Source organism: Ambystoma mexicanum, chromosome 2q (genome assembly GCF_040938575.1).
Source record: "Ambystoma mexicanum isolate Mex_15411 chromosome 2q, UKY_AmexF1_1, whole genome shotgun sequence".
NCBI classification, from domain to species: Eukaryota; Metazoa; Chordata; class Amphibia; order Caudata; family Ambystomatidae; genus Ambystoma; species Ambystoma mexicanum.
Window position 1 is genome coordinate 732,560,697 of NC_090924.1, and position 27,153 is coordinate 732,587,849.

General features: G+C 47.5%; 1 protein-coding gene across 6 annotated transcripts in view; it reads left to right on the top strand.

The window, feature by feature from the left end:
* Nucleotides 1–27,153, top strand: part of RBM33 (RNA binding motif protein 33) — a 1,526,085-nt gene that overhangs the window by 1,448,040 nt on the left and 50,892 nt on the right. For 5 of the 6 annotated variants that reach the window (XR_011303310.1, XM_069647955.1, XM_069647953.1 and 2 more), the window contains one exon: nucleotides 60–148. Coding sequence is in view for 4 of the 6 variants with exons in the window: in XM_069647955.1 (XP_069504056.1) it covers nucleotides 60–148 (89 nt within the window). In the remaining 2 variants the exon portion in view is untranslated. Of the gene's footprint in view, nucleotides 1–59; nucleotides 149–27,153 lie in introns of those variants that run through there. The other variant, XR_011303311.1, reaches the window with a different exon arrangement.

Below are 27,153 nucleotides of genomic sequence, written 5' to 3' on the forward strand. Positions count from 1 at the left end.
GGGAATTAAAGGATGTGATTTTATTTTTATCATTAAATAAGATAACACTTCTTTTTCAGAGTTTTCAGATGCTTCCTGAGCAACGGAAAGCCATTGCAAAATTTACTCAGCCACAACATGCTTCATCATTTCAACAAAAGTTCCACCGGTAAGGCAATTTATTATTTTTCTCTATTTCATACTTAACTTAGAATAACTAAACAAAGATAAATTGAAACAGTAAGGCAGAGGCAAACACATTGCCATGCCATTTCCCTGCCCTCCTCTTCATAGACCCACACAACAAACATAGGCTGCATTGACACAGCGTATTTCAGGGGTAATATGGTACTGCTTTTGGAAGCAAATGCATACTCTTATACATTCAACCACATATCTGCTCCCTGGGTGCACCTCAGTTCAGGAAAAGTAGGCCGTGCAGCGAGGCTGCTCAATCACGTGGGCTCGTTCCCAGTTGTGGTGGCTTCATTGGCAATGAACGCCCTTTGTTTAGCCCATATGTCTTTTGGACAATGGCAGCAAGTCGGGGGTTGCGCCAAATGGAAGTGGGTCCTGACAATAGGCTACATTTCTAGTCCAGCTTTCTGTATTTTGTGCAGATTTGCCACCATAGTGCATTGCCACAAAACGCCTGTCCTCAATGGAAGTCATGTTCAGTAACCTTGTCTCTTGAAAGGTTTTGTTCTTTAACAGGCCCAGCAACCAGAATTTTAGGTCTAGCTATAGACTACGCCCCATGATGTTTGACATCTTATTATTGGCCTCACGCCAAAAGTAATGTATGCACATACATTCCCAAGCTAGGTGCATAAATCTTTCGCTTTTGCATCTGGCACACCGATCAACTACGGCATTTGCTTGTGGGGTGTCTCTGGTGAGTAGTATGGTTGAGGTATGGAGAAGATGTGGGCACCACTTTTTTTCTGTTGTGCAATTTGCTTTTACACAAATTATCTCATATGCATTGCTTTTATAAACTGATGTTATGCATGGCGTTACCAGGTTGAAAATAGCCCAATGACACCAGCTAAGCCCTGAAGATGGTGCTATGCACCGAAATGCATTGGCAGTAGCTCATACACATTTGAATTTTGGATAACTACTTATATGTTCATGTAACACTTTTCTTAACAGAAGAATGAGAAAACAACTGAATGAAAGCCCAAAAATATTTTTTGATTTAACATAAAGGAATTAATTTAGCTCCAACAAGGAGCAAGCACTGGGTTTTACGGGGTGGATTCCACCCTGTTCTTCGGTTTGGGGAGTAGTATGATTGAATCAGGAATTTGTAGAGCATTTGTCTGTGCCCCTGATTCAGTGAAATTCTACTTGTTTGAGGTGCCTACATTGGCGGCTCCAAGATGTCGGCAAGGGAAGCCAAGGAAGCCAGCATTCAATATACACCAACAAAAACTGTGAGTGTGGCATGGGTGGGGTGTACAGCAATAACTCTACTCAAAGCCCCTGCCACTCTACCTTCCCATAACGTAGACTAGCATTTGCTTACACCATGCATACTAGATTTATGATCACCAGCCTAAATCCATTTATGGCTGGACTGTAAATGTTGCTGGTCATTGCATACTAACATAATTGCCAATGTTAACTACTATCACACCTAGATAGAACTGTGACGATTGACCTGCGTCGCATCTAGATAGAAATGTGAATGTTAGCATGCGCCACACTTAAATGAAACTGGGAATGTCACCAAGTGCCACACTTGGATAGGATCGTGATCGCTAGCCTGCCTCACATCTAGATAGGATACTGAAGATTAGCAAGTGCCATACTGAGATGGAATAGTAAATGATAGCGTGCATCACACCTAGACATAATTGCAAGGATAGCAATGCCAATTAACCAATCCACTAACAATTGCTCCCCTCTGCATACACCTCTCAAACTCTAACCAAACACAACCACACGCCTACAACACAACAATCTGCACAAACTTCACTACACTGCAACAACAAAACAAACCACACATAGACTTGCACAACAGAACACGACGACTGTCGACCGACCGAAAAACACCCCAAGCCCAGCCAACGGAACCACTGGGCTGAGGCCGCCAACAGCACATCACTGCTCTCTTGCACTTTTCCAGCTTATTCCCACTGATTCACCCCCCCTTCCCTTTTTCAGAGCACCAGGGGACCATTCCGGTGGTGATGGTGCACAGTATAAATATCCTTTAACATTAACATACCATTCTACTTCAGTTAAATGCTGCTCAAGCACCTCTTCCCACTTGGCTCTAGGGCAACATGTTTGTTTCTCTTTGTTTGGAAAGATTTATCTTTTTAATGGTTTTTCCTCCATCAACTCTTGCTAGTGTCTAAAACATTTCCTGACTTTTGGATGACCTTTTTGCTTCACCTGCCTCACTCGCTAAGCTCATCTATTTTTTGGTCACTGATCAGTTCCTATGAATATCAGTGCAAGTGTTCTCCATACTAAAATTCTTGTATTTATCCCTGCACACACCACCTTTTGTGAAGTGCAGTAGACACAGTGTGTCTCTATAACATTGTTTTTGGTAACTTTATGGTTCCTTTCATAATGTGTCCCGGATGGGCTGGTGGCAGCAGATACTTTTTTTTTTTTTTTACAGTTTTCTTTTGTTAGTCTAATGTAGTTTTGCATTTTACCGCTTAAAGCCATGTATAGCACCATATGTTCTATGGCCATGCCACCAGATTGCCTGTCCTTTGGTAATCTTGGTATTTAACCTTTTTCCTTCCCTGCGATAGTGACCGATTTTTCATATATGGTAAGCCCTTTCCCAAGGAAAGCTCCAGTGTTCATGGGCATAGGGTCGGTCTGTGAGTGTCAGTGGATTTGGGGGCTGGGTCTGTCTGGTCCCAGTCCACATTCATGCCAAAATGTGTCCGTTACTGGGCAGATGCAGTGAACAGGGGTGTCCACAATTGTACAGCACCTGTCAAGCTTAAATGGTGCAGACCCTTACCATTGGTGGGTTAGGGGAACTCCAGCCTGCATTCTGGATAAAAGGGGGAGTCCAGATAAGCATTAGATAATAGTTGGAGCCAAGACCTGAACGAAAGGGAGCAGTCCACTGAAGACCAGCGAGCAGCACATTGTTCACACGCCCGGTGAAGCACTCTCCGACCATCTCCTGAAGACCTTCATCAATGCCTTGATCCCTGCACTGGTGGGAACTAACACCCTGGACCTCTGTTTGAAGATCCAGCCATTGAAAGTACTTGGAAAAGTCCTGTGATCCTCCTGTGGGCTAGCTAGACTTACCCCTGGGCTACTTCACTGCACCGATTGTCGTTCCGAGTTAAGCCTTGGGACTCTGCAGATCCTGCGGTTAAGGAAAAAGTGCATTTCCCTGACGTTGCAGCTTTCCACCGCGGAGAAGGGCTTTGCAGAACTAGTTTTTTTTTTCCACCACTAGTGTCACATTCCATGGTTTTCTTCAGTTGGCCATTGCTGCTTGCTGCCTGCATCCTGTCCTGAAAGTCATCAGAGATCAATTTTGGAAGGGTGGTCCAGTATTCAATGTGTCCTGGGTTTCCAGCTCTCCAGTTTTTGGAACCAATCCATCGGAGCACGGAACCACAAAATAGGTGGACCCAAAAACCTGACATCTGTGATCTTTGCACCAAGGCATGAATCTAGATGGCCCAGCGAATTAGGAACTAGTTCAGTTCTCCCTGAGTGAATCAGAGTGCAGGGGTGATGAGTAAACATAGCCGTTTTGCCCTGTTCCCGGTCTCCATAGGGCTGTATGGGAGTGAAGTCCTGACGCCACCTCTCCCATGCCTAGCCTTGAATGGTTGTGTTCTGTTCAGATATCCTCCCCTGGGCTTCTTCTAAATTGGTTGTATTGGGAGGAGGCCTGTTAAGAAATGTCTTATTGAACATACTTTGAAACACTTCCAGACTCCCTGTTGCCTCAAGCCAACACATGTTCAACTTCCTAGCCTCCTGAAAAGACTTGCATTTGGGACCTGTGACTCTAGGGCGCTAGGCCCCTTCTTTTCTAGCTCAGTAAGGACTTTATAAGAATAGTACCTGTGCTTTCCATGTTTTGTATGGTGTCTCGAATTTCTTTATTTTCAGTCTGTTTTCTAATGATTGGTTACTTATCTTTTTATTCACTTGCCTAACTATATTTACAGTATTCCGAAACTGCTCCGATCTGTATTTTAAAAGTGAAGTTTTGGTGCTCTTAGCAGAACATGTGTGCGCATCTGTGTTAGATAGAATTTTCATTTCTGTGCTAAATCCCCTCAACCTTAGACCCCCCAGCTCTTTTGCTGGACTTGGGACTTGTGGCTTTTTCTACCAGAGTGGGAACATTTTTCCTCACTTGCTCGTGTGTTTTTCCTGACTAGGATTTTTGTATTTTACTATTTTATGTATCTGATTTGGCATTTGTAAAGCAGCTATAAACAAGTGTTTCAAGGCACGATGATGCAAGGAAGGGGTAACAGAGGGGGGACAGAGACAACGATCTTACTAGGCCAAGTGACATTAGGATCGCGCAAGTGCAGGGCAGGGTGGGGGTTTTGCCATGGGAAAGAGGAGGGGGCAATGCTGTACATGGGATCAAAACAATAACAAGAAGTGGGCCTGCAGGTGGCAGGTGCAAGGGTAAGTGCAGACCGCAGGTGTCCAAAAGTGCTGGTAGGGGGACTGTAGAGTTACAGATAGAGACCCAAGTGCAAGGTTTGTCGGGAGGCAGTGCGGGTGTGCAACTGGGTGGGCAGGGACCTGAGCCCGAAATCGGAGGGTAGCCAGGTGACGAGTGCAGTATCAGACAGGAAATCAGCAGGGGAGAGAAGGCAGAAGCAAAGAGGAAGGTCTTGAGGTGCTTCCAGAACCAGAGATGGTTCTCCTCAAGTTTCAGAGAGGCAGGGAGGCTGTTCCAGAGGGAGGCCCCAGCCGAAGAACGAGATCTGCCACCAGCTCGTTACTTCAGGGGGAAAGGGAAGGATCCAGTGGTGAAGGAGTGGTTGAGGAAGTCAGCCAGGGTCGGAGCAAGGGTGTCAATGTGGTCCTTGATGGTTTTGGAAGAACCTGTTTTGACAAGATTTTCATAGATCACACTTGTCTAGAAACCTTGTCAGGGGAGAACAGAGGAAAGGAAGAGAAAGAGGGAGGAAAGGTGGCCACAGAGGGCCTGGAGGTAGAGAAGAGAATAGAGGGAGACTGAGGAGAGGACGAGAGGGTGGACAGGATGTACTGGGTTTTAGAGATGAAATGAGAAGGCAGGGCCGTGCAGAGGTCCTGGGAGGGGACAGGAGAGGTAGAGACTGCAGCAGGATTGTCCAGTTCCTTGCAGATTTTAAAGAGTTTGGCCGAGTTGTTGGATGCCGTTGAGACTCTGGCTTGGATGTGGGCTCTCTTCTTAGTGCTGACAGAGAGGCGGTTTATCCTTTGGAGCAGACGACAGGCCAGTTTGTCAGAGGATGCACAAGAAGCCAGCCATTTCCTCTCAACCACCCTGCACTTGCGTTTAAGGGTGACGATGTCAGAGTCATACCAGGAGTAGCACTTGGCTTTGGGCTTCAAGCGAATCCTCATGACGGGGGCAAGAACATCAAGGGTATCGGAGATAGAAGAGAGGAGCATGGAAAGTGCTGTGAGTCAGCCAGAGAAGGAGTAGGGGGAGAGAAAGTGGTGGCGAAATCCTCAACTGACACACACTTCATGGGTCGGCTGACCAAGAAGGTAGGTGGCAGTGCTGGAGTTGGCTTGGCCTGAGTAGTAAAGAGGGAGAGATGGGAGGAAAGGAGAAAGTGAACACTCCAGGAGAGCGGATTGGAGAGGGGAATAGAGAGGGGGAGGATCTGAGGAGATCAGAACATCCAGGGTGTGCCCTGCAGAGTGAGTCGGGCCAGAGGGGAGAATAGAAAGAGAGTCCGTTGCAGAGGTCGCAATAGAGTCCAGAGGAGGGACGAGAAGCATCCAGGTGACTGTTAGTCTCGAAGAAGGAGGAGTTCAGTGGTCAAGGCCAGGAGGGAGGAGGAGAGGCCTGCCCACACAGAGAGGAAGGAGGGTTATCTGACCAGGTGGCCGATAGATAGTAGCCACAGTAAGAGACTGGCCAGGAGAGAGAGACCCTGGACAAGGCATTCGAAAAAGGAGTCGGCCTGCATAGGAATGACAGAGGCAGAAATTCACTCTGGGAAGATCAAGGCTACACCCCACCCGGAACGGTTGGATCTGAGCGCGGAGAGGATCTTGTAGCCATCAGGGATCAGAGTGTCAAAGCTCGTGAGAGAGCTTGCCATGAACCACGTCTCAGTGAGACAGAGGACATCGAGATGAAGTTCTTCCAGGATGCAGCAGATGTCAGAGGAGTGTTTGACTGCTGAGCGAGAGTTGAGAGTGGCAATATGGAGAAGGTTGCCAACCTTGAAAGACTTCCGGGGAGGGGTACAAATCAAAGATACGCCCAGCGGAGGTGTAGAAGGAGCCCGAGGGGGGGCAGAAGAGGAAGGGAGGGAGGGCCTTGGACCAAGACGGTGCCATTCAGGTAAATATTAATGATGACCTTAGAGGAGGGGGGCCAGGAGGGCCTCCCAACGGGTGCCACCATTAATGGGAGAAGAAGAGAAAGGAGAGAGCGCAGAGACCATATGAAGAGTCCATAGGTCTGGCGAGGGAACAACAAAGAGGTTGGTGAGGGTCTGTATGGAGGAAGCACTGGTATAGGAGTGAGTGATGGGGAGGCCTGGGTTGGAGACCAGGATATCCTTTTTGAATTTCTTCCTACCAGGCTTAGTGAGAAGAGCAGGATAGTCGATGGAGAACAGGGTTGAAAAGATAGGAGAAACGGAGAGCACCATAGAGTAGGTGGGAGAAGAGGAGACGGAGGAAGAGGCGTGGAGGGGCACTAGGGGAGGACACAAGGAGGGGTCCAAGCAGATGAGACAAAAAGGGACAAGACAGTAATGGGCGATTGATTAAGTAGACAAGAGCTCAGATGGAAGAGCAGGCAGAAAACAAGGCAGTAAGCAAATCGGGTTACCAGGGCATCAGGAACAGAGCATTCATTAAAAAGAGAACCTAGAGGAGGGTGGAGCACAGCAGAACACGGAACAATATACAAAAGAACAAAGCAGTCTACAAATGTAAACCTAGAAGAAGGAATATTACAGCAGAACACAAAGCATTACAATGCATGGGGGAGCGGCCATACACACGCTGCGGTGCGAGAATAAAATGTTTACAAAACAACTTACTGTACCACGGAGCACCTGTCCTCACCCCAGTACTGGAGAAGTTGGGGTTGCCTGATGATGGTGGGGGTGGCCTGTGGGGACAGAGGGAGTAAATGCATGTTGGTGCATGCTTACCTGCTGTCTCGGTAGGGGTTCAGGCCCTGGGTCCTGCTGGTCCGTACAGGCCCCAGGAATTGCCCCTTTCTTCATCTGACAAACTCCATAGGCATCTGATTTTTATATGGTGACACAAAGCACCTTAGTTACAGTGCCACTGAAATGTCCCTTAGACTTCTCTGAATGTTTAAATACATTTTCGTGATAGAACAACCGTTCCCAGGAATAGTAAGATGATCCCAGTCTTAATTTTCTCTTTGTGGGGCCAGTGTTAGGCAAAGTTTGTATGCAGTACCCTTTGGGACCACTAGACACAACTATGACTACAGGTGTAAGCAAAACCAACCTTTGGTATAAGTCTGTACTACACAATTTATGGTAGCGAACTGAGCAGCCAGGCTTATCTCAAGAGGGGACTGTGAGCTGTAATGATGTTACAAAGAGGTCTACAATCAAAAGTAATCAAATAAACTATTTTTCTTGGTAAAACACTTATTAATGTATTTCAGTCAGTTATAAAACATTCACTAGTATGATGCAATCTATATCACACAAAAATATACTTCAGTACTTTACACTATCAGTTTCTGGGGCATTTAAACTACTTTGAAGGAGGAGCAAAATGACATTCAGAGTAATTGAAGTAGGAGCAAAAAGGCATAGGTTAATAAAAAGAAGAGTACAATTATTCTTAGACAGTGCAAATAGTTTGAGTTCACCAGAGGAGTCAATTCAATGCAATAGGTTAGGCCAAAGTCAATGGGCTAAAGTCTTGTATAGGATAAAACGGTTCTGGTTGTTAAACGGAAATGTCTTTGCCAAAGTTCTCAGAAGTAGTTTGTAAAATAAAGAATCATGTGTTGGGTCACAAGCTGATTAAGCCTGCAAGTTGCCAAAGTTTCAAGCACTTTCGCAGTGAGAGGTAAGTTCTCTCAGTCGGGTTTTCACAGTACCTTACAATGAAGAAAAAGATGCAGCAGAAGATGTCTGTCCCTGGCAGTTTCTGCAGATCTCCCTGTTACTGAGCCTCAGTTGTGGGGACAAGAGGGAGGACGTCAGGGACACCTGTACTGCACTGGGGCTGGTCAAAAAGCTGGCAAATGGCAAATCTTCAATTCTGGTAGCTATAGTCAAGCACACAAACTGGTGTCCCTCGCCCTGGTTATTCGGTTTCCTTCAGCACTCTGAGGAAAATACAACCAGCTCCGAGAATTGTATCCATGTGGCTTACGGTCCGAGTTGATTTGTCCCGCCAACTCAAAGGGAGAAGTCGTTCATGAAGGGCTTCTCTGTCGAGATGAACTTGGCGATTTGGACCTGCAGCAGGGCTTCACCGGGCAAACCAACAGTCCAGGAGTTGCAGCAGCCGTCCTCTTCAAGCTCGCCTTCGGTTCTTTCGTTCCAGTGGTCGACTCTGCCTTCCAAGCCAAGAGACTCACCTTTTATCCAGTTTCCTCCCATTCATTCCAGCCTAGCTGCTACCCGCCCAGCAGGGTGGCTGTCCTTGCCAGACAGTCAACTAGCCAATCACGCCAGAGTGCATTTGGGTCTCCTAGGAGACTAAGCACAGGGAGTTTCGGGCACCTCCCTCACTTCCTGCCCACCCCAGACACTCGGGCACCAGAGGCGGTCTTCAGTCCTGAAGCCTGCCAAAGGCGTAGGAACAAAGGTACCAAACCTGGTTTGGAGCGCAGAAAAAAACTCTAGAAGGACCTTTCCAAAAAGGAATGGCGAAAAAAGATGACCGGAGGCCCGTTTAAACAAAGAAGGCTCAGACGCCATCTTGAAAAACATGGGCCATCTTGAAAAACATGGCTCCCACGATTTAACGCCATCGGTGTTCGCGGTCGGGAAAAATGGTGGAAGTTTGTTGTAAAACCACTGCCACCAGCCATTTCGAGAGGAAAGGGTAGCATTTGCCTGCTACATAAGTTTCTAGACATAGGGGATACTAGGTAACTCCTCCAGCACTCTATTGTAAGATTGGGTGTGCTGGGTCTAGGAATTTAAAAAGACTAGTAAAGTCAATTTCACTTTACTTTCTCTGGGGAACTGTAGTTTATCCCAGAGAAGGTATTTAAACCTTGGGACAGCCTCAAAGGCTTCCCCTTGTCACTGCACTGAAGGTGCTGTGTGACACAAATAAAAAGATGATGCCTATGGAGTTGGTTAGAATCCATAATCAAAAGAAATAAACACAGTGAAATGAAAAGTTCAAAGTCTCAAAGTTTAGCAAAAGAGCTGGAGGGCTCTGTGGGAGGAATTGGCACATTTATGAGAATTCTCCCCAACAGCCAGCACACACTACCCCTATGTGTTGTGTTGGGGGGGTTACTTAGTAATGTCTACCCCACTTCTCATGTAACCTTTTTTGTTACACTAACCTATTTTAAATGGCTGGTGGCAGTGGTTTAATTTTTACTACCAGTGTGCATTTTTACCGCACACTGAAACCTCGGCTGCAGTACAGCACCCATAGGTGACTATTTTTCAAAATTTTCCTGGGTTTTTTCCCCGCCATTTTCTGTTTTAGTTTCTTCTGGGCTTTTATGCTATTGATGCAGGTTTGAGTCCTTTGTGTGTTTTGCCTTTGGCAGGCTTCAGCTCTGAAGCCCTCCCAGGCTCCAGTGTGTCCGCAAAGGCAGGAACTGAGGGTCCCAAATGTTTCCTGTCCTTTGTTTGTAGGTATGTCTGAGTGAAACCAGTCCTGATTGGGCAGCTGGCTGTCCTGAAAGGACAGCCACCCTGCTGTGTGATTGATAGCATAGGCTGTGAATGTATGGGAAATAGCGTAAAAAGGGAGGTTTTTGGCACTACACTCATAATCGGCCACTGGAGGTCCAGATGAGGATACCTCCGGCGCCGGTACCTGTGGTCCTCTAGGTCCCAGATCAGCCTCCGACAAAGAGAAGGTAGCATCATTTCACGCCCCCATATCAACCTTCACCACGTCTGGCCCCAACTCCCCATGCAGACCCAAACAAGGGTACGGGAACAGATGCGGCCACAACGACGGATGATGACGAAGGCATAGTCGCAGTGGACAGTGAATTGCCACATTTGTATGTTCCACATAGCGTTTCTCCACTGGATGAGGTGGGCTTGTTCCACTCCATGATCGCCAGGTCCTCTGAGCTATTCCAGCTGGTGCCCAAGGAAACCAGGAATGAGGGTTTCTTGTATCAAAGGCCCAAGGCCAAGAGGAAGACTATCATGGTGGTGCCCTTTCTGGTTGATGTTTGGGGAAGAGGGTCTGGCCCTCATGAAGAACCCTTGCACAGCTCCATTCAAGCAGGATAGGCTGGAAAAGAAATGTAGGGCGCCGGGCTCCGCACTGAGGTTGCAACAATCACCGGACTCGGTGGTATCAGCGGCTGCGAGGAAATGATCGGCGAACCGGTCCTCGTCTTCTTCTGTCCCTCCGGACAGCTAGGAAGGAAAAGGATGGAAACCATGGGGAAGAAGGTGATTTTAAACCGCAGCGTCGATACAAAGATGGAAGCCCTCTCTCTCTTCAATGAAGGGGAGGTGGCGTGAGATCATGCCATCAAAGTGGCATTGGATGTCGCCGACACAGGGTTCCGGCAAATGGGGAACAGTGTTTGCCTTCGTCGACAGAGATGGATGAAAGCCATTAATTTCCATCGCCATGAAGACGAATATGGAGACAGCCTGTTCCCTCGGCACTCTACAGCAGCACCGCTTGTCATCTTTTCACTCATCCAGGGAAAAATCAAGCAGGTCTTCAAAAGGGTTCTCCACGTTGTACAGACAGTCTTCCTGGTCCTCAATGCAAATGTAAGAAGCCTACAGAGGCCGCTTCCAAACGTACGGTAGCAGAGGACAGGTTTGCCGTCTCCCAACCAAGCCTGAAACGTCCAGATGGTCGGGGCCCCCACTCGTGCACCTTGATGGGAGGCCGTCTGACGAGGTTAATCGGCGAGTGGAGAAAGATCACCACCGACAGATGGGTGCTGGACGCTCTCGCCCAAGGACACACTTTTGAGTTCCAACGCAGGTGTCCGCGGATCCCTCTGGTACCCCACCAGGAGCAGCACATCCCTCAGCTTCTGGCAGAGGTGTGATCCATGCTACGAAAGGGGGCGATAGAGCTAGTTCCCCCAATGCCTCCAAGTCTATTCCAGATACTTTCTAGTCAGAAAGAAGACGGGGGGCTGGAGACCCATCCTGGACCTACGACGTCTGAACAAATACTAGTCCCAAAAGTTCAGGGTGGTCCAGTCGTAGCACGTGCTTGGCCAACTGGAAAAAGGAGACTTCTTGACATTATACCCGTACCTGGATGACTGGCTTATACGCGCCCACTCGCAGTTGTTGGCTGACGGAGACAACCGTCTGACTCTTGACGAATCTGGGATTCTCTGTCAACTTTCCAAAGTCCTGCTTAACACCATCACAAAATGCACTGTTCCTAGGTGCCAGATTCCATACGGTGTCTTGCCTGGTGTCGCCTTCGGAGGAGAGTCTAGCAGCCATTCAAGGAACGGTGCAACGGCTGTCGCTGATGAAGATGGCCACAGTGCGCGCCATCAAGTCGTTAATTGGCATGATGTCCTGCATCTACCTCGTCCGTCTATGCAGGTTGCAGATGAGACCCTTACAGGAATTCATGGACGCCCATTGTATACAGGAGTCCGGAAGACTGCGGGAACTTTCGACTGCGGGAACTTTCGACAGCGGTGGACCTCGACGCCTAAGATCCGGGGGCAGAGTCATCCACGTGGCCGGGCCCTCTGGCTGGCCTACACAGTGGGGTCGGGTGGTTATATCTTTTGCTATGTCTCTCCTCTTTCCCCCCTCTTTACCCTCTAGGTCTGGTCATCATTTGCATTACCTTTCACTGTGGAAAGGACGGCATTTAGGTTTTGCCCCTCTTGCCGGGTCAGATACCCGTGGAAGGACGAGCACGATAAGTGCAATAATTGTCTGCCCCTTGACCGCAATGAAGTGTGATGCGCGGCTTGTAGACTCCTTCGACCTAAAAAACATAAGAAGCACTGAGTTAAGAGGTGGGCCACCTACTGCTTGTCTCAGGCTGGATCTTCTTCCCCCACTGCCGCACCTGCCGAAAGTGACAGGGGCACTAGTGATGACCAAGCATCTGTATTGGATGCCATCGACTTTACGACGGACACTTCTAAGTCCGCCACGCCCAACCCGACCCCTCCAGGCCTGACGCAAGTCACGCTACAGGGATAACAACCGGCGACGGAGGCGTACAAAAGACGCACACTAAACAGACAACCCCTTCCCCGGTTTCGGCGAAACGGGTGAAAGCGCCACAGGAACGCCGGAAATTTCGACTGAATCCTCTGATCTTGAAGATCAACAGCTTGCGATTGGGCCTTCGAAACTTGAGGGCGCTACCTCAAAATCACATTTGGCTGGCGAAGCACGCTCAACTGATGCTCCGACGCCCCCTAAGGCCCCGGTAGGTGAAAAATCTACTGCCAGACCTCCTAGTCGTACGGCACGCCCCGATTCGCCGAACATAGCCAAAAGCATTGCGAGGATTACTTCGACAGTGGGGTTGATGCTTAAGGAGTCAACGAAACGCAAGGAGCATACCGCGGACACGTCTAAAGATGCGCCACAGCACCCCGATGCTCACGAAGACTATGTAGACAGTCAGGAGCCTTTGTCTAGCACTATTAGTAATACATTTCGGCGCCAAATGTAAGAAAATTAAGATTTTCCACCTTTTGGACCTTCTGGTTCATCTAAATTGACCAGGGACAAATTTGAAGGGCGCATGGACCGCTTGGAAAGGATTGTCGCTTTCAGAGCACCCTACACCCAAGAGACCTTGAGAGCACCCTACACCCAAGAGACCTCGGAAGGATCCTCCTTCTGTGTCAACCTTACGGTTTCCTGGAAATTTAGAATATTCTCAGGACCATTTCACTTCTAGCCACCCTACAGATGAAATTCAAATGGACACATCAAGACATTTATGATGAGGAAGAAGATACTACCTTCCTACAGCACTACACTGGAGATGACCAGGCGGATGCCACGGACAACTGGGAGGACACTCATCAAGTTGAGACGGAGCCATGGGCACTCTCTACTCCCAATCAGGACACACATGTCCTGTGTGTGGACTCCCCTCCTTCCTCACCAGCCCGCCAGGCTTCACCAATAGACAATCAGATGGCTTTTAATGCCATCTTAAGGAAGGCTGCCGATTACTTTCAGATCGCCACCCAAGAAGCCATACCTGAACAAGATTTCGTGGAGGACATTCTTAAAGAAAACCCCACCTCCAGTCAAGCCATTCTTCTCCTAAACTCCATTAAAAGGAGTTTGGCTCCTTCTCTTGTCACACCAGCCCAGACCATGGCGGTAAATCTAAGGGTGGAAAAACGATTTCAGCCATCGCCTACTGACGCTCAATATATTAAAAGCCACGCCACCCCTGATTCCCTAGTGGTTATCACCACCCAGAAACGGGCGGGAGTGCCCCTTGCTACGGGAGAGGCACCTCCCGATAAGGAGTCAAAATGATTATATGCCTTGGGTAAAAGTATTACCACAGCAGCAGCCTTTACCACGCGCATAGCAAACACCACGTTGCTTGCGCGTTATGCTGATGTGCAATGGAACCTTATACAAGAAGGTCTCCAGGAAGTGCCTGAACCCGCAAGAACTAAGTACCTCACCTTTGTACACTACTTTTATGTAACCTTGTTGACTATTGTGTTGTCCTCTTTGTACATTATCTGTTTGTTACTCTGATACTTCATGTCATGCCAACCACCCATACACAACCTTGTTACACTTATCATGCCTGTACATTCGTTTGGAAAATGTGCCTTCACTGCAATATTACCTATGTTATGTTTGTAAATTGTACCTGTCTGTGTAATCTTCAAGATATGCGCCCAGATGCCCATAACGGTGTTTAAAGCACTGAAACCCTTTCAAACAGCTACAGGGTAAATACATTACTAGCTATCGTGGCCGAGGGAAGGTAGGTTAACACAAATGTAATAAAAAACACCCTGGATACTGCAGAGACGGCAGAAAGGTCCCTAGCTCAGAGCACCCTGCTCAAATGGCACACTTGGCTCCAAAACTCTGGCTTCAAGCCGGAGACCCAAGCAGCCCTTTATAATTAAACCTATCGAGGAATCAAACCTCTTTGGTAAAGCAGTCGACGAGGCTCTAGAGACTGCCAAAAAAGAGCATTAGACTCTTAAATCTCTTCAACAAATCACTCCGAAACCCTCCAGAAGCAGTTCCCATTGATCCTTTTGAGGCCAATCCCGTTCCACACATGTACAATACGGGAAACAACTGGAACTCGGGGGAAGGCAACTAGCACCCCTGCCAAGTATCCACCTGGGGTCAGCGGTGCAGAAAGGGTAGAGGCAGAGGCTCCAACTCCAGGGGAGCTACAGCCTCTGGTCAGAAATGACCTACGGATTCAGGTCCCCTCCCATGTCACCCCGGTCGGGGGGGCGCTTAACATCTTTCCTTTCGGCATGGGAGGGGTTTTAAAGATGGTCGCCCCCGGGTACTGTGTGGAATTCGCCCGGCCCCCACAATTCAGACCACCCAAGACGCCTGATGCCAGACCATCTGCGAATCCTGAAACCAGAGGTGGAAGCACTGCGGGAAAAGACGTCCCTATTCTTCAGGTAAACAAGGAATTCAGTGTACTTCCTTGTACCCAAAAAGGACCTCACCGTGCTCCCTGTACTAGACTTGTCAAACCTCAAAGGTTTTGTATGGGAAATAATCCCACTGTTGAAGCAGGGGGATTACATGGCAACACTGGACATGAAAGATGCATACTTTCATATTTCAATGTTGCCAGTTCACAGAAAATATCTAAGGTTCGTGATAGAGGACAAGCGCTATCAATTCAAAGACCTCTCCTTCGGCATTGCTTCGGTGCTGAGGGTGTTTACAAAGGTACTGCAGCACACCTAGCAGACTATACGTCCAGTTTACCCTTACCTCGACTGACTCATAACAGGGGACTCTTACGAAACATGTCTATTGAATACTCGGAAGACAATAGACCACCTGTTCAATCTGGGATTCTCTATCAACGAGAAGAAGTCCAGCTTAGACCTCAGTCAAGTCAAACAATTTCTAGGGGCTCTAATCTGGACAAAAGACACCCTTGTCTTCCCCTCTAACGAGAGGGTTCAGAACATGCTTTCTCGGATCCCTCAATATTTAGCCAGTCGGGAAGTGACGGTACGCAAGGCCATGTGCTTGCTAGGTATGATGACGTCCTGCATTTACTTAGTTCCCCACGCGCGGCTGTGCATGCGTCCCATGCAAGAGTGGCTCAACAGCCAGTGGTGCCAGGCCAGCGGACAATGGGAAGATCTGGTAGTTGTCTACCCCAGCCTTCGTTCTCTCTCTGCTTTGGTGGTCGAGGGAAAACCTCTTGAAGGGGGAAACCTTCACCACCCCCACAGTAGAAGCCACACTCACGACAGACGCATCTCTGACGGGGTGGAGGGGGGCTCACCTGCTTCAGCAGACAGCGCATGGAGTGTGGTCCCCACAAGTAGCAGCCAATCATATAAATCTGTTGGAGCTGCTAACGGTGTTTAAAGCACTGAAACGCTTTCAAACAGCTACAGGGTAAGACAGTCATGGCCCTGACAAACAACACCACATCCATGTATTACCTAAACAAACAGGGGGCGCACATACTCCAGGGCTATCTAAGCTGTCCAGAACATTTGGATGTGGGCTCTCAAACACAAGATGTTCATACTGTCCCAACACATTCCAGGAGAACTCAATCCTCTAGCAGACGTGCTCAGCAGAGATTTCCCACTGCCTGTAGAATACGAATGGCGTCTACACGAAGACATTGTCTCCAACGTCTTCGCAGAATGGGGATTCCCAGAGATCGACCTGTTCGCAACTCAGGAGAATGCCCAATGCCAAGACTACGTCTCCAGGTACCTCCAAAACTGCTCCAAGGGGAACAGACTCTGGATAACATGGTGAGGGAAATGTGTCTACGCTTTTCCCCTGACTCCCCTACTCAACAAGATAGTGCACAAGATGCACCAGGAACCTGTTAACATTATTCTGGTGCCCCCATGTGGGTCCGCCAACCCTGGTTGGCTCATCTAATGGAAATGTCCCTCTCTTCTCCCCCTTCCCCCCCCCCGTGAGACTACCCTCCCCGTACAACAAGTTGTCTCAGGACGGAGAAGAGACACTACACCCATGCCCGCAAACTCTGAATTTAGCGGCCTGGCTCATGAGGTTATAGAGTTTGGACACCTTCAACTCCCTCAGAGATGCATGGACATACTCCAAGAGGCTAGAAAACCAAACACGCGTTATTGCTATTCCAGTAAGTGGAAACGCTTTGTCATCTGGTGTAAAACTAAGGGCATCAATCCCATTGTCTGCTCGCCTACACACATTGTGTTGTACCTAACTCAGGTTTGTTTTTTAATTCCCTAAAGGTTCAAGTAGCTGCTCTATCAGCCTACACTACGTCACAACAGAGTGTTGTGGTGGAAAATACCTGTTATTAAGTCTTTTATGAAAGGGGTTAAGAGAATTCACCCCCCGCCACATTTTTTAACCCAGCTCCCGAATGGGATCTAAATGTGTTTTTGACCAGACTCATGGGGTCTCCCATTGAACCAGTGCATAAAGCAAGTGTAAAAGACCTTACTTATAAGACGGCCTTCCTAGTGGCTATTGCTTCTATTAGAAAGGTTAGCGAACTACAGGAACTTTCAGTTATAGACCCTTTTGTTACAGTCCACAGGGATAAGGTGGTTCTGCGCCCTCATCCCAGATTTGCGCCTAAATTAATCTCGAAGTTCCATGTGAACAAATCAATCGAACTACCCACTTTCTTCCAGAATCCCACTAGCATGGGCGAAAGAAGCCGACACACACTAGATGTGCGCAGGGCAGTCATTTTTTACCTGGAAAGAACAAAACCACTGAGAAAGACTAACCAATTTGTCATTTCAGTGCCAGCTCGTAGAGAAGGGGATCCTGTCTCTAAATCAGCTATCTCTAGGTGGATTGTCAAATGCATCACACTATGTTAGTCTTGCTACGAGAGAACTGCCCTTCAAGCCTAGAGCACACTACTCAGTGCACTGGGGCTTCCATAGCATTCATTGCAAATGTTCCCCTTGAGTCCATTTGCAAAGCGGCAACCTGGAGTTATGTACACACCTTTACAAAACACTATTGCATAGACACTCATTCTAGATCTGATTCTCAGGTGGGACAACCAGTATTAAGACATCCGAGTACTGCTCGCTAGTCTATGCACAGCTTGTGATCTAAGCAGATTAACAAGCATCAGAAGACATGCATTACTCACCGTAATAGCATTTCTGATTGTATCTGCTTAGATTCACATGCGCCCACCCTTCCTCCCTGCTTGGATGGAAGGAGCATAGACGTCTTAATACTTTCTCTCTTTATGTACTCACTCACAATAGCCTTGGGCTACCTAATGGCCGAAAAAATACAATCGGAGGGACCTCTGCGCATGAGGGATTTTGGGTACACTACATGTCACGATTGGACTAGTGTTACATACGCCTATGCCGACGTCCCCTTTCGTTCCCCGAAAGACGAGATGCAATACTCCGCGGTTGCCACTGTATGTCAAACCATATGCACAGTATCTAAGCAGATACAATCATCAGAAATGCTATTACGGTGAGTAATGCATGATATATATATATAACCTTGAAAGTAGTATGAACATAGAAACTTTGGAAAAAAGAAACTCTTAGTACCATATCAATCTAATTAAGAAGGCCAAACTGCACCCAAGTAGTGGTAGGCGGCAAGGGCTCATGTGAGACTGGAGCCACCAACTGTCAGATTTATTTCCATGCATGTTTTGTGAGGGATCACAAATTGAACTTCCTGATGTTTTGAACATGTCTCTGCAAGGAGTGCCCAAAATAATATAGGCAACAATGTCTTTTGTGGTTTCTGTCTGGAGCCATATGATGCCGGACAGATGTATAGAAGGCCAACCTATATTGTGACTGGGACAACTCTGGGGAGCTGTAGCCAAACCAGTTCAAGGTAGCAGTGACAAGGGTCTAGGCTAAGTCTCAAGAGGTGGTGAGCTTGTAAAGGGTCCACAATGAGTGCACACTATGGTCATCACAGAATACACTTAGACAGTATGTTATGCATAGAAATATATTTATTTATGGCCAAATATCAATGTGAGCAATGACTACGAATTGGTAGATATATAACACAACACTAATAATAGATTACATATATAGTGTCAGTGGTTGAGGGCATAATACAAATCAAACCCCTGTAAAGGAAAGTACAGATTAAATTATGCACCACTGGTCCACATAGAGTTAACCCTAACTTCAATTGTCGTTCCAGTGTCCTTCCCTAAATTGTCTGTGGCCTTATGCTCAAACGTTCAGGAAAGTTCCAACAAAGTTTGTGAAACTGGAATAAATGAAGGTAGGGTCTCTGGGGTCCAGAGAACAGTTCCAAGGGTTAGAGGACAGTGTATTCTAATATGTGTCCCCATCTTTCAGAAAGCTTGCACCAGCAAGCTATGGTAAATCCAAAGTATAGTAAATGTTTTGTAAAAGTTAGGATAACTTTTAAGGGGAGTTTGGGGGCATGTAAGAACCACTGTAACTTACCCCCCGTATTCCAATTCTTCCACAGACTTGGCAAGTCAATGGAAGAGGGTCAGAGGTTGCTTTTCCCGCTGTCAGTAGCAGTCCTCGATTTGCAGGGGTTGCAGGTTCGAGCTGATCTCCGGTTGGTGTCTTTTGCTGGTGCAAGGACTCTCGGATGAAGAATGCCAGCAAAACTCGATGCAGGACCACTCTCAGGACTGGACTCTGGTCAGGTAAGCTGTTTCGGACGGTGGTCACTGCAGCACAGTGACTCAAAGGGCTTCACAGTGAGACTTTTTCCTCCTATCTCTGGTCCCCTTGAAGCTAGGACGCTGACATTTCGCAGAGGTTAGTCTTGTAATACAAGCTGAGGATCCTCCAAGTTCCAGGTGGAAGCTTGGAACGGAGATGTCGGCAGCACAGTAGCCAAAACTTCGAGCAGGTCAGCCACAGGGCGGTCCCGGCTTTTCTTTGCATGGTACCAAGCAGACGTCAGGAATGTATGTTCCCTTCACTCCAAGGGTTGCAGCTCCCTTGCAGGACTGAACATCCCGAGCAAGACAGGCCTCCAACAGGACAGCAGCAGAAGTTGGTTGCCAGGCCTCGTTCATACGGGTCTCCGGTCTCACAGCTGGACAGATGTCTTGGCTCCTTCAGGTTACTCCGGGATCTCTCTAGAATGGGTGCAGGGGTCCACTTCTTAGCCTAAAAGCCAGGTAATAGCCGAAACTCCCACTAGCAGGACTACGCAGAGACAGACGCAGGCAGGCAGACGCAGGCAGGCAGACGCGCACACACAGCCCTCCAAAAGCTTCTGCTTTCCCAGGCACTGGAAGTCATATAAGGATTTTCCCGGCCTCACAGGCCAGGAAGAAGGTTAAAGAAAAAGATGGCCAAAGGACAAGCGAAAACACATGTTTGGACACTAGCCAGTTAGTAGCCAAGCACGGTAAATGCGGCAAGGCTAAAACGAAAAGCACCAGAAAATGGTAAAAAGACACTGCTGCCGCCAGCTGGTCCATTTAGCACACCTAGAGTAACCACAAATCATCCTTTGAGTGTTAGTCTACGGCAAGACAAAAAGTGTACCTCATTATACTGCATGGTAAGATGCTGTGTACAATGATAAAAAGTTACCACAAGTGATAACAAGTTACCAAAAGTACTAACAAAGTCGCAAGACTAGGGGAAACAATGTTTCTTAGTACTGACATCCTGAAGGACATGTCAGTTTCCCCATAACAGATGAGCAAAAGACAATGTACACTGTAAAAAGTACAGGTCAGGATCAAAAATAAAAGCAAAAAGTTTGGGGGTCCATTAAAATGGAAGGAAAGGTGCAGTAAAGAAAAATATTTCGTAAACCAACTTCCAGGCATTCTGTGACCCCTTCACAACTAGGAACCTCAAGTAGAGAAGGGATTTTTCATCAATTTTCCACTGTGATTAGGACTAGAAAGATCTAAAATCTTCCCTTTTGAGGGAGAGAGGAATTTCTGAAGGTGTACAGTTTGAAGGGTAGAGTAGGACCAGTTTTGTTGAGCAAAATGTCTTCTCACCCTGTTCAATCGGGCACTGCTGCATTGGGTTTTGTGGTTGTGCTGCCTGAGTAGGATGAGGCCTTGTAAGTGCTCAGTCCTCCGTGTCGAAAGCCAGTGTCTATGGTACCGTTGGATGATCTGCCAGAAAACGATGGGCCTCCTACTCTAGTATTATGGCGAGGGCGGTGCCGCCCAGCAATGCATCATCCGCTCCGCGCCCAGCAATGCGTCATCCGCTCCACGCCCAGCAATGCGTCATACGCTCCACTCCGCTTCATCCAATCCGCGCCCAGCAATGCTTCATCCAATCCGCGCCCAGCAATGCTTCATCCAATCCGCGCCCAGCAATGCTTCATCTAATCCGCGCCCAGCAATGCTTCAAAAAAAGGTGTTGTTGGAAAGGGGAGATTCTCCCCTTTACAATGACACCTTCCTTGATCTGAACAGCAAAAAAGCCTTTCAGATGGAGGGAGAGAAAGGTGGAGATTCACCTTTCATTTTCACTGCGCCAGCCCGAAATGGCTGCCGCAGTGAAAATTACTTTGTTTCATGTCGGTGTGCATTACACACGCCGAAGTGAAATGGAAAGAAATCCAACCCCCGGGCCATGAGGAGGAACCTCCCCTTCACATTTCTTGGAGTTTGGATTTAATTTTTGTGCCAGAAAGGACAAGCTATCTCGTCTTTGGCACTGTTAACGTAGTGTCAAGGACTAGATACTGCATCCTTGGCACTAAAAAGGTTAATTGAGATCAATGTTTAAATAAGTTTTCTTTAAAAAGGAAATAAATATACTTTAAAATTACTTTTCAGAATCAGAACAAGTTAGTGGATAATCTTTATATAGGCTTCTTACACAATTCCTACACCCTGAGGTGACTTCAATTACGAGGACAGTAATGGCATTTATATATCACACTAGTTATACTTTGCAGATTATGAGGTTGCAGAAAGGAAAGTTTTAGGGCAGGTCAAGGTTAAACAGATTCTCAGTAAATGTGAGGACAAATAAACCTTGCAATGAAATCTAGACAAGCCTTTCGCAGGAGTAACAGTCTACAACAAGTTACCACCTATGAGGGACAAACAATATGAGTCAATGGACTAGAGGAGCCTTCAGGGAGCCAGGACAGCTAAAGTCAATTGGAACAGAGTCTATGGAGAAGAGTCACTTCTTGGATCAAAAAAACGTATTGCACAAAGTCAGAGAGGCTTTAGAAAATCACTTGTAGGGTCACAAGCTGTTAAGCCTGTGAGTGAGAAAAAGAGTTGGACTCAAATCTAAAAATAAGCTAATGCAATTCCCAACTGAGAAAAGCACAGCTAAAAAGGCGATGAGGTAAGTACCCCAAGCCTAAAACAGTGCCTCTGGTTTAAAGTAGAGTGGTCCAGCTGGATTCTCTCTTACTACAGTGGTGCAGACTCTTGTACCAGAGCCTCAGTTGTGGGGACAAGAGGGAGGATGTCTGGAGGGCTACTGCGCCAGTACTTGGGAGGTCGTCCGCAGCTATGGGCTCTTTTCTGTTCAGCAGCACTTTGCGGTTTCATCGCTTATGAAACAGCACCGTTGCGGATCTCGGATACTACTTGGGCTTCCTTCACTCCTTGGGTCCTGCACTCTGGTGAGGGGATTCAGGATCTGGTCGTTCTGCTTCTGGAGAGTCCTTAAGAGACTCCTGGAGCTTGTAGCCGGATTTGTTACCGCATCAGACGTTTCACTCGACTACGGTGTGCTTGACCCCTGGCATTCGGTTCTTACATCAATGAAGTACAGCCAATCGGGGGAACATGTTCCAGTGGAGTTCTTCTCGTGGTTAGTTGGTCCAACTAACCCAAGGGGAGAAGTCGTTCCTTCCACATCTTCTCTGTCAAAATGAAAAAGGTGTTTCAGCACAGCAGTAGGGCTTCACCAGGCAATTCAAAGGTCCAGGAGGATGCAGAAAGCTTTGTTCATGGTTTCTTCTGGTGTTTCTCACAGTGGTCGACTCCGCTTCTAGTCCCAAAACCCTCACCTTTTAAGCAGGTTTCTGCCATTCATGCACAGCCTAGGCTGTCAATCACACAGCAAGGTGGCTCTCCTCAAAGGACAGCCAACAGGATTGGTTGCATTCAGGCATTCCCAGAGACCAAGTACAGGAGATTTTCAGGACCCTCCGACACTGCCTGTCTTCTATAGACACAGGAGCCAGGGGTGGGCTTCAGGGATGAAGCCTGCCGAAGGCAAAACGAACAAAGGGCTCAAATCTACCTCGACGCAAAGAGTAAAACCCCAGAAAGACCTCACAAACCGAAAATGGCGAAAAAAAGAAGGCGGGGCCATTTTGATGAAATGGACACCCATGGGTGCTGTACTGCATCTGAGGGTTCAGTGTGCATTTGAAAAGCACAAAGGTAGGAAAAATTAAACCACTGCCGCCAGCTGTTTAACGTAGTGAGGGTAACATAGAAATGGTTACATGAGAATGTAGGATAAGGGGCTACTAGGTAATCCCTCCCCAGGCAGTCCACATAAGATGGGGTGTGCTGGACCTACAAAGAGAAAAGGTAAGTAAAGCCTGTTTCACTTTACTATTCTTGGGAACGGTAGTTCACCCAAGTAAAGGTATTTAAACCTTGTGAGAAATCTAAAGGGATTTCTCTGTGACACTGCACCGAAGGTACTGTCACCATACAAAAAGTAGATGCCTATGGAGTTTGTCAGACTCCTAAAACAGTGAAAACACGCAATACAAATCAGGTCAAAACACATGTGAGAGTGAGAAAAAGGTCTTACCCACTCCAGGGTTAAAATTATAAAGTACTAAGTCCAGCAAAAGAGCTGGGGGTCTCTAAGGTTGTAGGGAATTGGCACAGAAATTAGAATTCTCCCGAACAAACTCCATTTAAAAAACGGACAGGAACGTCAAAGAGTTGGCTGACTTAAAGGTAGTGGCAGCTGGTGACACAATCTGTTTTCCAAAGGCATATAGCAGTCTTCCTTCCTTATCCAGTGGTAATACACATAGAGAAGAGGGGTTAGCTGAATGCTTGTGAGCAGCTGCCAAAATGACAGTCAGTGCTAGGCTGCGTACAGAGGCATTTGGGGGCATTGTCTGGCTGTTAGGGAGAATTCTCATTTATGTGCTAATTCACATCAAGGTTGTGTTAAGGGGTACAGAGTACACACCTTTTGAAGTGTGTACTCTTCACTTTTTCAAACCTGAGGATGTAGCTAAGGCACCCAAAGCTCCCACTAAACTTGCAGGAGGCCCTATCCAAATGGTTCCTATTCTGCCAGCTATCATCCAGTGCAATAACACGACTGTTAGGATCCCTATTAGTGTACAGAATGAAGTGCCAGGGAGAGTCCTGTTGGGAAATGACTTGAAAACTCTTGGAGTAGTGTCTAGTACCCCCAGGGCTCCCAGCCAAAAGAAGCAGGGGCAAACACTATTGGCCAGTGTTAGGGAGAATTCTCTGTTTAGGCTGAATTTCCTAACCTAGTGAGTCCCCCAGCAGCTTTGCTGGATTTCTGGAGTTTGTTTCTCTCCTGCCAAGAGTGAGACTCTTTTTCTCCCACTCTTGGACATGATTTGTGGTGTTCCTTTGAATGTTAATGTGTTTCATGGGCTATGGGGTCTTTTACTCCATAGGGTCTTGTATGTTTTTTTCTATTTGTGTTACACCGCACCCTCCGTGCAGTAACACTGGGGTGTCATAGTGACCCCCCACCATAGACTCCATACCCTGGGACTGACTACTGTCTCCCAGGGCATGTAAAGTCACCATTGGCTTTACTAGTCCCAAATTACTAACAGAACCAGTACAAACCATCATATTGTGGACCTACTGGTAGGGGTAATTCGATTGCCCCTGGGTCTGTTATTCGAGGGGCCACTGTCCCGTCCCCCCTCGTTGAGTTTCGGCTGGTGGCAGTGGATACTACTTTTTATATTCAACCGCAAATATATCTCTATGGGATTTTCCCATTGTTCGAGGCTGATACTTTTTAACATAGCCTCTAACATACCGCCGGTTTATTTATTTAATATTAATTCACCGGTTGGTATTTTCTGCCAGAACTCGGTTTTAAAATGGCGTTTGTGTTCGCCTCTGTAACTCCAAACCAAAGGTCGAGCCCTTTGTTCCACCTTTTGGCGGGCTTCTCCACAGAAGCCTCCAAAAGTGGTGCCACTCTGGGGTGTGGGAGAGGGTTTAGGCACCCTGGACTGAGTTGCCTTGGCAACTCAAGTCGCACTCTTGTGTGATTGGCCCAAGTGGTGAGCCGGCCGGCTCACGCTTAGCACGTTTGATTGAAAGCTAGGCTGAGTGAATGGGGGGTGTGCTGCATAAAAGCAGGGATTTTGGGACTGGAACTTCAGAAGTCGACAAAGGACCTGAAAATCCGACGAGGGAGAGGCTGAGCCGGCCTGCTACGACGACACCACCGGTGGAGCCCTGCTGAACCGACTCACCACTTGCCAACGACAGAGAGCTCCCGGCTGGAGAGTCTTCTTCCCCTGACTGGTGGGCACAACCAGTTTACCTTCCTTTTTCGCATCCCGGGACGTCTTGTGGTCCAAGTGCCCGTGCCAAGCACCCCGGCAACCGGATAGCCACTTACCACTGGACCGCGAATAAAAGGACCACTCCTTTTAAATTGAGAATTCCGCGGCTGGTTTCTTCCCTGGCAGTGCAACGGACTCCTGCTTTCCTCCCCGACGAGATCCTATCTTCCTCCGGACGAAGCACCGACTTGCACCCGCTGCCAGGAACAACTGCCCCCGCTGTAGCGGTCCCACCATTTTAAGGAACCGTGTCCGCCAGGCCTCCCTTTCTAAAGATTGCTACAAGGTAACAATAATCCCTTAACCTTCTGGACTGGGCTGGCCGCCTTGACCATCTAACTTGTCCCTTTCTTTTTGGTCCAACTCTTTCTGAACTTATTGCGAGACTTTTGGGCACTTTGAACCGTGTGACCTTGGACACATTTCGACCGGAGCCTCTTAAAGTGGGTCCGGCCTTGTTAACTTTGACTTTACGGTTTTAACCTGCCTTCTTCTCCTACTGTGTTCTTCTGAAAGTGTTGGGATCTGTTTCTATCTTTGCTCTGCCTTTCTCTCCCTTTTAAACCGATTGATTTGAGTGCCATCTTCGTTAAGCGCTCACCGCTGTCTGAAAATAAGTGTTGCTTTACTTAAGACTTGTCTAACTAATCGTTGAAGGCAGTGTATATCTTTTAGTGACCGTGTTTATGAACTGGTTGATATTAGTGCCAGTGTGTTTAACTAGATGTATTTTTAAATAAATAAGTATATCTCTTTTACACCAAGCTCTGGTCAGTGTTTGCTTGTTCTACTGTGTTCTTTTGACCTATTGTGAATACTCTGTATACTGCCTAACTCTTCTTGAGAGAAGTCTGACTGCTCAGCCACAGCTACCAGGTAAATCTGGGTGGTACAGACTGCTACCAATTGGGTTTACTGCCAACCACCTGTAGACTTAAATCTTTTGCAGTGGTCCCATTGGGAACTGCACAGGTTTCTGCCTAACAGCCAGAGAGGCAACCCTAAGAGACTCACTTTGAGATTAAGGAGATTTCCAATACCTCCAGTCCACAGGAAGGCTTCAGAAAAGAGGCTAAGGAGAATTCCAAGATCTCTGGAAAAAGAAAGGTCTGAAACCTAAACCTGTACATAGGACAAGGACATCCCCAAGAGGACTGTCCCATGTCACCCCAGCGACCCCTTCCCCAGCTGATGCTGAGTGGGAGGACCAACCAAATTCTGTGGAATCGGCTTCTGGTGAGACAGAGCTGGAAGAAAATCTTCCCTGCATTGGAGATCTGGATCCCAGAGACCACCCTGAGCTGCAGACTTTACTTACAGCCAATGAGAGTCACTGGTTCTGTTTTAGGCCTTAGGAAGAGGATGGCACTGATGATGACAGAAGCTTCAGAAAACCTGAAAGCAGGTCAGGCTCTGGTCATGCAGTGGCACAACCAGAAGGCCAACATGGTGGAGTTGATTCCAGACCAGCTTGTATTATGTGTTACTGACAAGGCAGAGGGCCTTAGAGGACAAGTGTGTTGGAGGCTTCAAAGTTGTAGGCAAACTTGGAGAAGTCAACTATTTAGTGTACTTGGGCAACTCCAAGGAGGCCACTAAGGGTCTATCACACTAACCGTCAGAAGGCATACGTTTCCAGGCCAGAACTAGGAGCTTTGCTTCTAGCCTCTGATCAAGAGGAGGAGTAGGAAGAGAATGAGCCTCCCCCTGATCTCCTCTGGGGACAATCTTCAGATGAGAAAATTGAGGGAGTGAAACTCTTCACATATGACTCTGCAGCACTAGGAGTGCACGGTTCCGTTTAATCAGCTTGCATCCTTGTTTTCTCTGACACCAGGCCTGACTCCAGGGGGCTAGCATGATATTCTCACTGGCGAGTCTCCCTGTCAAAAGCAGGGGTTACAGAATGTCAGATCATGTCAGAACTCATATAAAGGAGGAGGTCAATAAGATGATTGACCTTGGGGTTATTGAACAAGCTAACAGTACATGGGCTAGTCCAGTTGTACTAGTCCCAAAGGCAGGGACCAGAGAGTTGAGATTCTGAATGGACTATAGGGCTCTTAATGCAGTCACCACAATTGATGCC